The 14,771-nt window shown below is 37.0% G+C and overlaps 1 protein-coding gene across 2 annotated transcripts in view; it reads left to right on the top strand.

Annotated features, from left to right (window-relative positions):
* Nucleotides 1–4,946, top strand: part of CWC22 (CWC22 spliceosome associated protein homolog) — a 57,908-nt gene extending 52,962 nt beyond the window's left edge. For both annotated transcript variants that reach the window (XM_043577201.1, XM_043577202.1), the window contains exon 20: nt 4,104–4,946. In XM_043577201.1, the coding sequence (XP_043433136.1) occupies nt 4,104–4,690 (587 nt within the window). In that variant the 3' untranslated portion in view covers nt 4,691–4,946. The remainder of the gene's footprint in view (nt 1–4,103) is intronic.
* The last annotated feature ends 9,825 nt before the right edge of the window (nt 4,947–14,771 follow it).

The following is a 14,771-nucleotide window of genomic DNA, read 5'->3' as shown; positions in this document are numbered from 1 at the left end:
TAATCATCTGTCACTGCTGGAGTCTGTAGTGAATTACATCATTTATAATGCTAAGATTGGCTGTTGGAATCTTTTTCATAGAAATGAAGATATTTCATTGGTAAATATTTATTTGAATGATGACTGAAATACCATACATTCATAATGCCTGCAGTCCAGCTTACAGCTTTCCTGGTGTTTATATTTTAAATAAATTATAGTTTTTTACTTTAATTAGTGAGGGTTTGTGTTAGTTACTGACACGTGCCATGCATCAAATGCATACATACTTCGCAAGTGTACAGCTCTAGAAATTTTCATGAGAAGAACATATCCATGTGCTAGCTACCCATAACAAGAGTTAATAGCTATTGCCACTCCCCTGTCCACTGCCTCATGTTAGCTACTACTCTCATTTGTGATTCCATAAGTTAGTTGTGCCTATTTTTAACTTTATCACTATGTTTTGTGAACTCCTTTGTCTGGCTTATCTTTCACAATCACTTTTGTGAGCTTCATCTGTAATATTGCATTTAATTATAGTTCGTTCTTTTTGCTGTATAGTTTTCCACTATATGAGTATGCTGCAGTTAGTTTAACATCTCTTTTACTCAGTAACAATTTAGATTTAGAAATATTCCCATGAATACTCTTATTTACATTTGGTATGTGTATATATACATATACATATGTATACATATGTATACATATGTATACACATACATATACATATACATATACATATACATATACATATACATATACATATACATATGTATATATACACATATGCATTGCAGTTGGGTGTGTACTTAGAGATTCACTGCGAATTCCTGGGTTGTAGGTTGTGTGTACGTTTAGCTTCAGTAGATACGGCCAGTTTTGCAAGTGGTTATTTCAGTTTATGCCCCCATCAGCTGTGTATGAGAGCTCTAGTTGACCCCAACCTTGCAACACTTCACTTGGCTATCTTTTTCATTTTAACCATTCTGGTAGATATGTCATGGTATTGCATTGTGGTTTTAATTTGCATTTTCTTGATCGCTAATGAAATTGAGCACTATTTTATATTATTATTGGCCATTTGGGTAGTTTCCTTTTGTTAAATGGCTATTCAAGTCCTTTGCTACCCACTGTTTTTGTTTGTTTTATTGTTATCTTTTTATATAGATTTGTAGGAGTTCTTTAGGTTTTCTGGACATGTATCTTTGGTTGCACATATATATTGCAAATAGTTCCGTTCTATTCTTGTATGTCCAGCCCTGTGCAGCTGCCAGAGCTCTGCTGGTCTCTCTGTCCCTCAGCAGCAGCCCTGAATCAGCAGACAACCTGCAGGGAGCAAGTGGCTATATTATGTCAGCTTACCTCTCTATGGTTCTGCCTTCTCTTGAATCTGGGTCCTTATTCTACGTAAAGAAAGTTGAAAAAATAGTACAGAAAATTCCCATATAGCCTTCACCCAACTTCCCCTGGTGTTAGCATTTTACATAATCATAGTTCAATGATCAAAGCCAGGTAATTAACATTGAAACAACACGTTAAACAAACAACAGATCTTATTTGAATTTCACCAGTTTTTCCATTAATGTCCTTTTTCTTGTTCCAGTATCCTACATGCATTTAACTGTATTTCTCCTAAGTCCTCTATAACCTGTTGATAGTTCTTCACAGGCTTTCCTTGTTTTTAAAGGCTTTGATACTTTTGAAGTCCTCTGGTCACTTATTTTTTAGAATGCCCTTCAATATGGAGATCTGTCTGATGTTTTTACATGATTAGATTGAGGTTATGCATTTTTGGACAGAATGTCATAGAAATGATATGTTCTTAGTGCATGTTATCTGGGAGTTCATAATACTGGCATGACATTAACTGATCACTTGGTTAAGTTGATATCTTCTGGATTTCTTTCTGGAAACTCCTTTTCTCTGTAAATTAATGTGTTGTAGAGAGATAATTTGTTCAATTTTAGCATCTATCTTTGGACCTTGTCTGCAATACTTAACTGCCGTGGTGTTTGCCGAATGTGATGTTTATGTTTGTCTTTTTTCTTCTACGCTTAGTAATTGAATTTCTTCTGTAAGTAAGAGTTGTCCCTCAATCCCCATTTATCTATTAACTGTATATTTCATCAGTCTGGACTCATGGATATTTATCTTATTCTATGAGTTAAAATCCAGTACTATCATTTATTTTGTTCAGATCATTTCAGCTTTGGCAGTTAAGAGTTCCTTCAGGTTAACCCCTGTGTTCTTTCAACATACCCCCATCCTTTTTTTTGAGCACCACCCATCTTTAGAACATCTCAAGTTGTTTAAGATCTTTATTGCCTCTAAACAGAAGATTTTACATTTTTATCTGGCACTTCTAGTTGTTTTCAGCAGGAGCCCTGGTCTTCCACAGCTTTCTCCATTCTCCCTGGAAGTGGAAATGCTTAGTAAAGGATTTTCAAATGTGCCATTTTCTGAGGAGGTCTCTGTTGTTTTCCCCAGGGTCATCTCTCTTTCTTCCATTGTAGCATCTTAGTCTGAATAAGACGTAGTCTGATTGTCCAAAATGCATGTCATTTCTTCTTAACTTCTTAATGCATATTTCAGAGAAGCAGCACTTTTCCCCATAGTCTTAGTAGGTTGGAAGGTTGATCTTTACACTCTGGTTCTCTGGCTTGTGGCACTTGAAAGTGTGTCACGTAATGTGTGGCAGCCAGAATTGTGGGACTCTTGGTGTTTTAAATTATCAGAGTAAGATTCCATTTGTCCACAGGAAGTCTTATTCTTGAATTAAAATATATTAACATTGTTCATTTAATATTCACCTCTTTTAATTCTAAAGAATTTGTTATTTCACGGTTATCTGTTTTGAGAACAGATGAGAACACAGCATGAATTGCTGCAATAAGGGATCTTGCTGATTCAAAATTAATTTGCCTCATCATACAATTTCAGTAGAGAGTTTTCAGTTTTATTAGTAAAATATTAAACAGCATAAAAGCGGTATGAACTATCCCCAAATTAGAAAATTGTAAGGCAAATGCCAAAGACGGGAGATTGCACGTTGTGGTGGAGCTCGGGTTCTCATGTCAGCAAAGCCCTGAGAGTAGCATAGAGTAGGGTCAGAGAGACGTTGATGGAGCACACAGCCAGATGGTTTCTGCTTGGCGAGCTGCTGCTCAGCTGAGCTGCTTGATAGGAGCCAGAGAAATAAATCCTTAGTGGCAAACCAATGGACTGTGCCAAGGGTAGGCATTTGGCAGAAGAAATACAGGTTGGTACGGTGAGATTTGGGTGGAGATAGGACGAAAGTGGACACTTCTCTTCCATATTTTCTTCTTTCTATATGTATATGAATTTGACAGAAATTTTGGTCATCTCAGCACCTTTGATTTATGTACCCAAAAGAAATCACACAGATAAAGTGATTAAATTTGTTTTATACCTTAAAATTTCACTGTGATTATTTAACATTTATATTTGTGATTCTATCAGATTAAATTGCTCTAGGCCTTTTCAGAAGAGTTTTCTCAGAAATCAAGCCTTCATGGCTCTCATAAAGCCTGTGATTATGTCATAACATCACTTCTCTTTCTGGTGCAGGTAGTGCTTCTCTGATAGCAGAACTGTTGTTTTTTGTAGGAAGAGGTTTTTATTTGAAAAATATATATTCATGCTGTTAAGCAAACTAGTCATCCCTTTCCCCTTTAAGGGGGATATTGCTGGCATGTATTTTGATTATTAACGTAACCAGATCTGACACAGTACTTTACTTTATATGACATAATGCACATGGGCTGAAATTTCTGTTTTTGAATAAAATTTGTAATGGAAATATACCATGCTAGTCACCTTATAAAAAAAATTTACATTTGCTGTAGTTCATTTAAAGTTTCTGTTTACTGCTTTGAGTCTAAGGATCAAAACAGTACTTTGGTAACTAGTGGTGATATGTCGTATATTCTTAAAATTATGCATCTTGTGAAATATTGTCAGTAGACTTTCCGTTCAATCAATTTACTTTTGCATCCAGTTTATCTGAATTAACAAGCCTGCAATGGACCAATAAATGTCATTGTTAAATTATGAAATTAAAGATTAAAATAAAAGCTAACTATTTCATTTTACATGTGCAGCTAAAGATAAAAGAAAAAAGGGACAAGGGAACACCAGAAGTAAAGAAGTAGATAAATTGATCAGGAAACAACACACACATGATAGGAAACAAGAAGAAAGAAGACTGGAGCAAAGGCATCAGGAAATAAGGACTGAAAGAGAAAGGAGGTCAGAAAAACATAAAGATAAAAATTCAAGAGAGCCAAACTGGAGAAATCCCATAACAAAATACAGTGCAGACAGAGGTGTCCCTGCTGAACGAAATAGTTACAGTAGAATCATGAATGACAGAGACCAAGAAATGCACACAGATTTGGAAAATAAGCATGGTGATCCCAAAAAGAAGAGAGGAGAGAGAAGAAATTCTTTTTCCGAAAATGAGCACAGGCACCGAAATAAGGACAGTGAACATTTTACAAGAAGAGATAGGTCAAAGTCAAGAGAAAAGAACAGAAAACATTCGGGTTCTAGAAGTGATGAGGATAGATGTCAGAATGGTGCTGAGAAGCGATGGGAAAAATCGAGCAGACGCTCTGAACCCTCCAGAGAATCCAGGAAACATCCGGACTGGCGAAGAGAAAAGTCTCCAACAAAGCAAAAAAAGTAATGCTACAAAATTACAGAAACTGAACTTGCCTTATATTCAGTTGAAACAAATTATTTTTTACATTAACGAACTTTATAGAGAATTCTTGTATAAAGTACTGGTTTGTATTTGTACATTTAAAATTTTTTCATTTTAAACATGTTTTATAATTGATACATCTCAAGGCCCTCCACATAAAATTATTTGAAAAGTTTCACCAGAGAGGGATGTAATCTTGCTTATATTTTGTTAATAAAATGATCAAATGCTCATTGAATCAGTGATTTTTTTTCATTGACAAAATTTTTTTTCCTGATGTTTCCAATTGTTTACAGAACTATTATATGAATTAGTAGTGGCTTTTTTTAATAGATATAACTAGAGACCAAAATAGGTGAACCATTTCCATGTAACATTTTTGCTTTGTTATGAGATGCTATGAACCTCTTTTAGGGGTCACCCTTTTTTAAAAACGAATTATTTCAAGTCTCATATTACATCTTGAACAAGATAGGTATGTGTAATTTTTTTTAACAGGTGTTTTCATGAAGCTATGGGTATGTTAGTCTTTTAAACAGATACACAGTTATTTATAATTAGGACTTCTCTGTTTAATAACATTTCTTCTCTCTGGACTGCTAGATTAACATTTAATTGAAATTCTTTGTGATTAGTGCATTTTCTGAGCCTTGACATTATATTGTTGTTGGTGAGTTAACGTGTATTTAACTTTTAATTTAGATTAACGGGTTGTTGGAAAACATAGTCATGAGAAATGTGAACAGCTTAACTGAAATAATTCCACTTTTTTATAAGAATTTTAAAGGTTTCCATCATTGTAACTCTCACCAATTAATATGTGGCCATATCATTTATTACTTTTGGAATAAAATACTGCCTCTGAAATTTTAGATTTACCTGCATTTAACCCTACTTACCAAATAGACAACTTGTGCTTGTTCACTTTTAAAGTACATGAAATCCATTTTAGCTGATGTCTGGTTTCAAGAGTAATGGGACCACCATCTTTAATGTTTGACTTTCAGGCATTTTCTGATTCAAAATGTTTTCTATTTTGTTCAAAAACTGGAGTATAAGTAACAATAAAGTCCATGTAAATAAATAAATATTATCCTCTCCTCCTCCTATCCTCCTGCCCCGCAAAAACAAAACAAAACAAAAAAAGTATTAATTGATTTGGCAGCCTGGAAAAATTCTTTTTAGCACTTTCTCCTCCTGTGGTGGTTAGAAGATGCTGAGTTGTCATTAGAAGGTACTGTCATGGACACCGTGCATTTTACAGAACTATGAAGCTCAGCAAATTGGATTTAAGGAACACATAGCACTGTGAGCCCTAAAGGAAATAAATGAGGGTTTATTTTTGTAACTGAACCCTAAACTTGGGGGATGGTAAAAAGGAAAAAAAAAATGGACTAAAAATTTTAGCTTTTTTTTCTTCACTTTAAGTTTAAAATTTCTAAATGTAAAAACAGGAAACCATTCTTTTAATTGAGTAGTAAGGACCTTGAAGAGTTATTAAAGTAGATAATTTTTTAAACATAATATTTATTGGGCTTCTATTATGTGCCCAGCCCTGTTCTAGGAACTAGAAATAAAGCCATGAGGAAAACAAAGTCTCAGTTCTCACTGGGGTTCGGACTATAGTTGGTAGGGAGAAGAGGTCATGATACTAGCGGGTGGTTGGTAATTTTCCATAGGAAAGTCATAGATCTCTGATAGGGTGACTTTGCCCAGATTGTTAAAGGAAGAAGGTATGTGTAGATTGCTATGGGGAGGAACGTAAGCAAAAAGAACTGCTTGGGTATAGATGTTTCTTTATAACAAATATTGTCTGGAAATTTATGTTAACATTTCCTATTCAACTAGTTGGATTTTTTTTTCCTCTTCACTATTTTATTTACTTTTTTTTTATATATATATATATATTTATTTTTGAGGGGGAGAGTGCGCAAGCAAGGGAGGGACAGAGAGAGAGAGAGACAGGATCTCAGGGCAGGGCCCAATGCAGGGCTTGAACCCATGAACCACAAGATCATAACCTGAGCCAAAGTTGGTCACTTAACTGAGCCACCCAGGCACCCCTATTTTATTTACTTTTAACATAAGCAGTGAACAGAATACCTAACTATCTTTAAGCAGATGTATTTGAGTGTAACTGAGTCCCATCAGGGCACAGTGAATGGGAGTCAAGGGGACAGAACGGTACTGTTGTCTTCACAGTGCATTTCTACAGCATCAAATACGGTATGCTTACATGCAAACTCTGCCATTCACTCTTGTTCTTTTAATATGTGGACAAGAAACATGTTGACTATGTTTGCCATTTCTGACTTTTTACTTCTTAGGATTAGCTTTTTTTTTTTTTTTTTTTTTAAGGATCGGCTATGACCTATATATTTTGCATGCATTGCTCACTGTTTTTCTGTTTCTCAATTTGTTGCATCCAGGGTTTCTCTGTCGCTAGTATGTCCCTAACGACCTACGCCCATAGTCATCCCCTTTATGTTACTTCAGAATCCATACCATCTCTCAATCTCTTCTTCAAGCATCACACTTTGACCACTGCCCATCCCGCTCACCTGCTTTACTAGTGCTCTTCTAGGAATCTTTTCATTTCATCAAAACTTCAGATGTATTGACTTTGTGAAAATTTCTCATTGCCCTTCCAGTTTTTCACTTGCTTGTAGGAAAAGATTCAGGTTCATATTGAGTAACTTATTACCATTTCACTTGAAAACTGGCTAACTGCACGTTTCAGTCTCACTAGGCTTTTATCTGACCTATGCCACCTGCTGGCTGTTGACTTTTGTGCAGGTCCTTTGACCCTTGTGTCTCCATTTTCTCATTTGTACAACAGTGTAATAGTGCCTCCCTTAAGTAATGAAGATCTCTGTGACATGAACAGGGCATAGACCTAAGTGCTCGGTGTTACTATCTTTATTGTTATTTTTGTCACTAATGCTGACATAGTACCACTAGACCAGGAATTGCCAACTCAACACAAACAAGACCAGTCAGATTGGGGAGTGGAGCCCCTTAAAGGCAGCAACGGTTACTCTGTTCCAGTTGTGCTTTTAAAAAAGAAGTCCAGGGGTGCCTGGGTGGCGCAGTCGGTTAAGCGTCGGACTTCAGCCAGGTCACGATCTCGCGGTCCGGGAGTTCGAGCCCCGCGTCGGGCTCTGGGCTGATGGCTCAGAGCCTGGAGCCTGTTTCCGATTCTGTGTCTCCCTCTCTCTCTGCCCCTCCCCCGTTCATGCTCTGTCTCTTTCTGTCCCAAAAATAAATAAAAAACGTTGAAAAAAAAAATTTAAAAAAAAAAAAAAAAGAAGAAGTCCAGGGACACCTGGGTGGCTCAGTCAGTTAAGCGTCTGACTTCGGCTCAGGTCGTGATCTCATGGTTTCTGAGTTCGAGCCCCATGTCGGGCTCTGTGCTAACAGCTCATAGCCTGGAGCCTGCTTCGAATTCTGTGTCTCCCTCCCTCTCTATCCCTCCCTGACTAGTGCTCTGTCTCTCTCTGTCTTTCAAAAATAAATAAATGTAAAAAGAAAAAAAAAATCTTTTAAAAAGAAGTCCAGGGCGCCTGGGTGGCTCAGTTGGTTAAGCGTTGGACTTCAACTCAGGTCATGATCTCACAGTTGGTGAGTTCAAGCCCCCTGTCGGGCTCTGTGCTGATAGCTCAGCCTGGAGCCAGCTTTGGATTCTGTGTCTCCTTATCTCTCTGCCCCTCTCCCACTTGCACTGTTTCTGTCTCTGTCTCTGTCTCTCTCTCAAAAATAAACATTAAAAAAAATTTTTTTAAGAAGTCCAAAGACTGACAAATCTGCCAGATTCTCAAGAGAATTAAAGAATTAAGATTTTTACATAGCTTCTGATTTTTAAATGTTGAAAATGATTTATTTTTAAGTTTAAAACAGCCCAAAGTTATTTTATTAAAACTCCACACATTATGATCCCTTTGGGTGAATTAGCTTTTGAGTAGCTAGTTTGTAACTCTAGACCCTCAAAAGCTATTATTTAATCTTGAAATGACACTATTTGTTACACCAACCTCATCACTTTTACTTTCTGCTCATAATAATGGGAGAAGTCTTCTGTCATCTTTCGTGAGAAAACTCATTTACTTTGCTAACCTCAGCAGTCCCGTCTTGCTCTAAAACTTTAGCTGAGTTTTAGTTCTGCACTTCATTGGCCTACTCCTCATATTTCATGGATCCAAAATACAATTCATTTTTCCTCAGAGCCACATCTTTTCTCACTTAGCTGCAGTCAATTCCACAGATCTCCCATTTTTGAATTTTCAAAGCTGGTCCCCTCTCCCCAGATCACCAAATTCTATCAGTATTGCTTTTGGAAATCTTTGGCATATGTCACTGTCTTCCCACCCAGAATGCCACCACCACCATAGTTCTGGCCCTTTGTATGTTGTGGCCTGACTTAGTTTATTTATTCATCATCCTACTGTGCTCCAAGTACTGTTCCGAGGAGATAGCAAAGAGCAAACAGGACCTGTTTTCAATTGAGCCTAAGTCCTTGCGGGGGAAAACAAAGTTTAAAAAGTAAAAACTCACACTTTGAAAAATGTTAGCTATTCAGAAAGGCCAAAAGAATAGTACAGTTTGACCACCTATGTGCTATCTACCTCAATTCTGAATTCAATAATCTAAAGTATTATTTCCATCCTGTCACTTCTTTGTACTTTGAAGTTCAATGACTCCTCTAGCCTAGAGGATAAATGTAAATTCCCAGCCTGTTACTCTGTCTGGTTTCTTTAAAGTTCAAGTTCAACCTGTCTTTCTTAATGTGTGTTCTAGAAGCTGCCATCCTTTGAGCACTACTTTGGGGCAGGCAGTTTAGAATCCCTAAGTTTCACATCAACAACTGTAAGGTAAGAAGATATCCCAATTTTACAGCTTGCACACTGGTGTCTACCCAGGTAAAGTGTGGCAAGGCCAGGACTCCACCCATCGCTTTATCTCACATGACTGGTGAAAGATTTTTTTCTTAAGGCTACCCTACCACACAAACTCTGCAATAGCTGGGCTGCTTATTTACTGTCCTGAAAAGACACTGCTATTTCTCTCATTTCTGAATTTTTGCCTCCTTCCTACCCTCCACCTGAAATTTATCCTTCTTCTATTCACCTACCCAAGATTCAACACACATCCACCTTGCTATTGATGTGAAAGTTGCTCTGATGTAGAACCCAACAATGGCTTTTCCTTCTATATCGTTTGATGCAATTCAAGGCACATGCAGTAACGAGCGTGTGATTAGCACCTGTATATTGTACTGCGAGATCACTTTTATTTTTTATCTTACCCCCTTAGGTAGATAATACATTAATCAGCCATGAGTTTTGTGTTAAATATTGCCTTTCTGTCTGCACCTTGTATAGACCAGAGCTTCTTAACCTCAGTAGTATTGACATTTGGGGTCACTTAATTATTGTGGGGGCTGTCCTGCACATTGTACAATGTTTACCAGTATCCCTGGCCTTAGCTGCTAGATGCCAGTAACACCAATCTCCCAGTCAATAACAATCAAAAATGTTTCCAGACACTGCCAAAATGCCCTCGAAGGTAATGTCGTCCCTAGCTGACCACCACAGCCATAGACCTAGCACTTAGGAACTACCCTTCAGTGGATCACAATAATAGTGCTTATTCTGGGAACATCACTGTTCCCAGTCATATGAAGCTGTGTCTTACTATTCTGTCCTCTACTTTTTGTAAGGGTAAGATTTGTTTTAAATGAGTATTTAATACTCATTTAATAGAGTAATGGACAGCAATGTTCCAATTGTTTTTGTTTGAGCAAAATACCATATCATTTTAGGGAAGACATTCTTGTTGACATTTTAAGAGGGAGTTTTTTTTTTTTTTGCAAATGGATGCATGATTCTTAGCCTGTTAATAAGATTGTCTCCTATAGGTTCTGGTTTCTCACTGTAACTGTTTTTTATAACCAATACATTTTAGGAATGGAAAATAACCAGCTGTTACCATTGCATTATTTTTAATCCTATAATAGAGAATTAGATTATCCAATAACCAAACACCTCAATTTTTGATCAAACACTTCAGTGACCATCAAATGGTTGCTAAAGTGAATTAACTAGTCATTTAATCAGTAATTTCATGCATCATAAGACCTAAAAGATTGGAAAAATGGGATTTAATCTCCTACGAGTTAGAGTCCCTCCAGGAAAAGATCCTGAAACAAGTATCTGGTATGAATTAAGAGTCCTTATGAGTCCCATACTTTATATAACACCTTGTTTTGTTTAACCAGAGATTGTCCCTTCCCCAACAGTTTTTATGACGAATACATGTGAAGTCCCTTTGAAGGCTGTACTCAGCATTTGCAATTTTTGTCTGAGGATTATTCCTTCTCTCTGATCAGATAATTCTGAGAACCTGCCAATAAAAGCACCCCTTTGCCTGGCCATACAGAGGACCCAATCCCCTGAGCAACGTAATGGTTTCAGGAATGAGCACGTGACCTGAGCTGATCTACCCAGAATCCTTCCCGAGTAGTTCTGCAGTTTGGGGCGTGAAACACAGGGCCATGTCTAAAGGCACACAGAGCAAGAAGGCTGTTTATTGAAGCTGGAGCATCCATGGTCCTGGGGAAACAGCCAATCTGCAGTAGAAAGGAGCAGTGCATCTCAAAAGCAGGCAGCCCCCAGATGGAGGCGGAGACAATTCTGTTTGAGTCCCTAATTAATTGAAATGTGGCTGAAGCTAAACTCTCAGTTTTATGAGCCAATGAATCCTTTTTCTATTTAAGCTACTTGATCTGGATTTATACCACTTGCACTAGAAACATCTGTATTAAATCAGGGTGATTCCTGTTGATGAACAGGATGGAATCATTTGGACGGTAAAGGCAGCTATTCCCACCTCACCATATTTGTGCTTACCTACTTTTACTCAAAGAAAGATAGAAGGAAATAAATATATACCCAATAAAGATGTCCTGTGGAAAAAATACAACAAAGTGCCTTTGGGTGGCTCTTAGTACTTTATAGAAACATCTAAGTGAGTGATTTAAATTAGGTTAATTTTATTACTAGTGATTTTAAATGAGGTTAATTTTAAATGAGGTTAATTTTATTACTGATGATCTATTTTTGTCGATAACAGAACCTCACTTTTCCCATAACACTCTTTGTGGGCTCTGAAATGTATTGTACAGATGTAACAATTCAATTCACAAACAAAAATTGGTTTCATATTACCAATGAAAAGGACTAACTGCAGCTATTTTGAGAGCTATAATACCTCCTTTAAGCCACAAAGATACTTTACCTTAACAACTAATGTATTCTCCTGATCATTTACAGTATGAAATACTGAACAGTAAGGACACTGCAAACACTTGCAATCCTCTTACACAATATAAAGGCAGTCTGAAAATCCCATTATATACAAATACCTGCAGACTCTTCCTTCAAATACAAAATGCGAAAGTAAATATTGCCACCATTCCTCAAGTTTTGAGAATAATTTTGTTTGTGTCCTTAACAGTATTTTTTGTCTAAAAAGGGAGAAAAGGAAATTCTTATGGGTAGTTTTCCGAAGAGAGAAAAGAGAAGAGGATAAATTGTATTTGTGGCTCATGAAAGATCCCGCATTGCTCACCTTGGCTAGCGGCAAGTATTGGAGAAGTGGTAAGAGAGGTGAGAGGCGCCGGGGAGGAGCCGGGAGTTGCCGATAAAAAAGTCCTCTACTGTACATACTTCTCAGAGGTCAGAAGTTCAATTATACATTCCTTTGTAGCCCCAGGTTCAAATCTAAAAATCTCTTGCAGATGCTCAATGATTAACAAACAGGGAAACAGAATATTTTGGTTTGTTTGCTAGGCAGAATAATTTGATAAACTTTAGGATTCCTGCGATTTTGTGAAGTTTTAAATGAAGAATCAACTACTGTTAGCCCAATTGGAGTCCAAACATAACTATTTTAGAGTAGAGCAAGAGAAAGTAGGAGACAAGAACATATTAGCTTAAAACCTAGGACACCAAAATGAAGGTAAAATTTATGCATAACATCAAATTAAAGGAAAAATGCACAGAGGCAAAGGGAGTATAAATGAGTAAAAATTACTTTAGAAAATTGTTTGACAGCATCCGCTAAACTTGAACGTACATGCTTCCTGTCAGCCGGCAATGCCACTACTAGGCATTCAATAGTGCATAGTAGAACACTACCCGTTAAATGAGGGGAAGTTGGTAAAAGGGTACAACCTTTCCATTATAAGATGAATAAGGGGAAGATCTAATATATAACATGGTGACTATAGTTGATAACACTGTATTCTATCATTGAAATTTGTAAAAAACAGAACATAAATGTTCTCACACAAAAAAGTGAGAAGTGAGGTGATAGATGGGAGAAAACTCACAATGTATATATACATCAAATCATCATTTTGTGTACTTTAAATATCTTACCATTTTATTTGTCAATTATACTTCAATTAAGCTGGGGAAAAAAAACACTGCATGTTGGGTACCTACTTACACAAACAGTAAGAACAGTGAACTTTTTAAATCTTTTTTCTTCCCAACAGAAATATGTACATATGTGCACCAAAAGATGTGTAAAAGAATGTTCAGAATAGCATTATTCTTAATGCAAAAAATTGGAAACAACTCAAATGTCCAACAACTGTAGAATGGATAATAAATTAGTAGTTTATCCATGCAATGGGATACTGTACAGAAATGAAAATAAAACCATAGGTATGTCCAATATCATAGATAAAACAGGAGAGCATATACTTTGGGATGTCTGGGAGGCTCAGGTGGTTAAATACCTACTCTTGATCTCAGCTCAGGTCTTGATCTCAGGGTCATGAGTTCAAGCCCCATGTTAAGCTCTGTGCTGAGCATAGAGCCTACTTTAAAAAAAAAAAGGCACATATGTTGAACAAAATAAGTCAAATTCAAAGGAGCACATGTTGTATGTTCTGGACAGTATGAAGTAGGAAAGCAGGCAAAACAATCTAGTGAGGATAGTGGTTACTCTGGGGGAGGAGAGTGGAGTATGTTGAGAGAAAGGATAAATGGGACTATGGGGATGCTGGTATTGTTCTAATCCCAAACATAGGTGTTAGTTACACAATGTCTTTATTTTGTGCCAGTGCATTGACTGATAAATGCTTAGGATTTGCATACTTTCTTTTCAGTAGCAAAAGCAAGTTAAAAGAAAAAAGATACAGATGTGTAAAATCTCCTATAGTAAACTGTGCTTTTGACCTTCTTTCCAATTCAAATGCAGTTGGAATTATTGCCTCATGTAAACGGTAACCAAAGGTGTGTGATGTGAGAGACTGCACCATGGTCATTTCTCTAATCCCTTTCCTGGTGCCACTTATCATTAAGAGGTATATTCTTATTACTGCACTGTTGAAACCAAATGAGATACCCAACACTGAAGCTGAGTTTTTAATTTGAATCCCAGTTCAAATTTTGGCCTGCTCACAATAGGAATCTATTTTTACACCTCTGTGAGAGGTTTGCATGTGGGTATATGACTTGCTTTGGCCAACAGATCATTAGCACACATGATGCACAGGGAAGCTTGAATAGTCTTATGCATTGGGGCTTGTCCTCTCTGATGCTAGAAATCTTTCCTTTACCAAGTGCATGAGCCCATGCTAAGCTTGCTGGATCATGAGTGGCTGTGGCCATGCCATTAGCTGACACCGAGCCAATTGCCACATATAAAAAAAAGCACCTGCACCCCTCCAGACCAAACTGGCTGCCAAGCACCAAATGGGAGTGGGCCCTGACCTGGCTGGCACAGACCAGGAGGCAACCCTCAGAGCTTTAAGAATTAATAAATGTTTTCTCCTTAAGTCATTGGATGTAGAGTAGTTTGCTACACAACAAAAGCTAACTGATATGCACAGTAATGACCCCTGAACTTTTTGCACAGCAATTAATATAATACCTACCACATAAAACTAATATGCACTTAACAGATGTTCTTAATAATGATGGAGATTTCTTCTCATTCTTCCTTTCCCCCTGAATAGTTTCACAACATAAACGTAATTATTAAAATATTTTCA

The sequence above is a fragment of the Prionailurus bengalensis genome, chromosome C1, assembly GCF_016509475.1.
Source record: "Prionailurus bengalensis isolate Pbe53 chromosome C1, Fcat_Pben_1.1_paternal_pri, whole genome shotgun sequence".
Lineage (NCBI taxonomy): Eukaryota > Metazoa > Chordata > Mammalia > Carnivora > Felidae > Prionailurus > Prionailurus bengalensis.
Note: the sequence above shows the minus strand (reverse complement) of the source record. Positions and strands in the feature narration are given on the sequence as shown.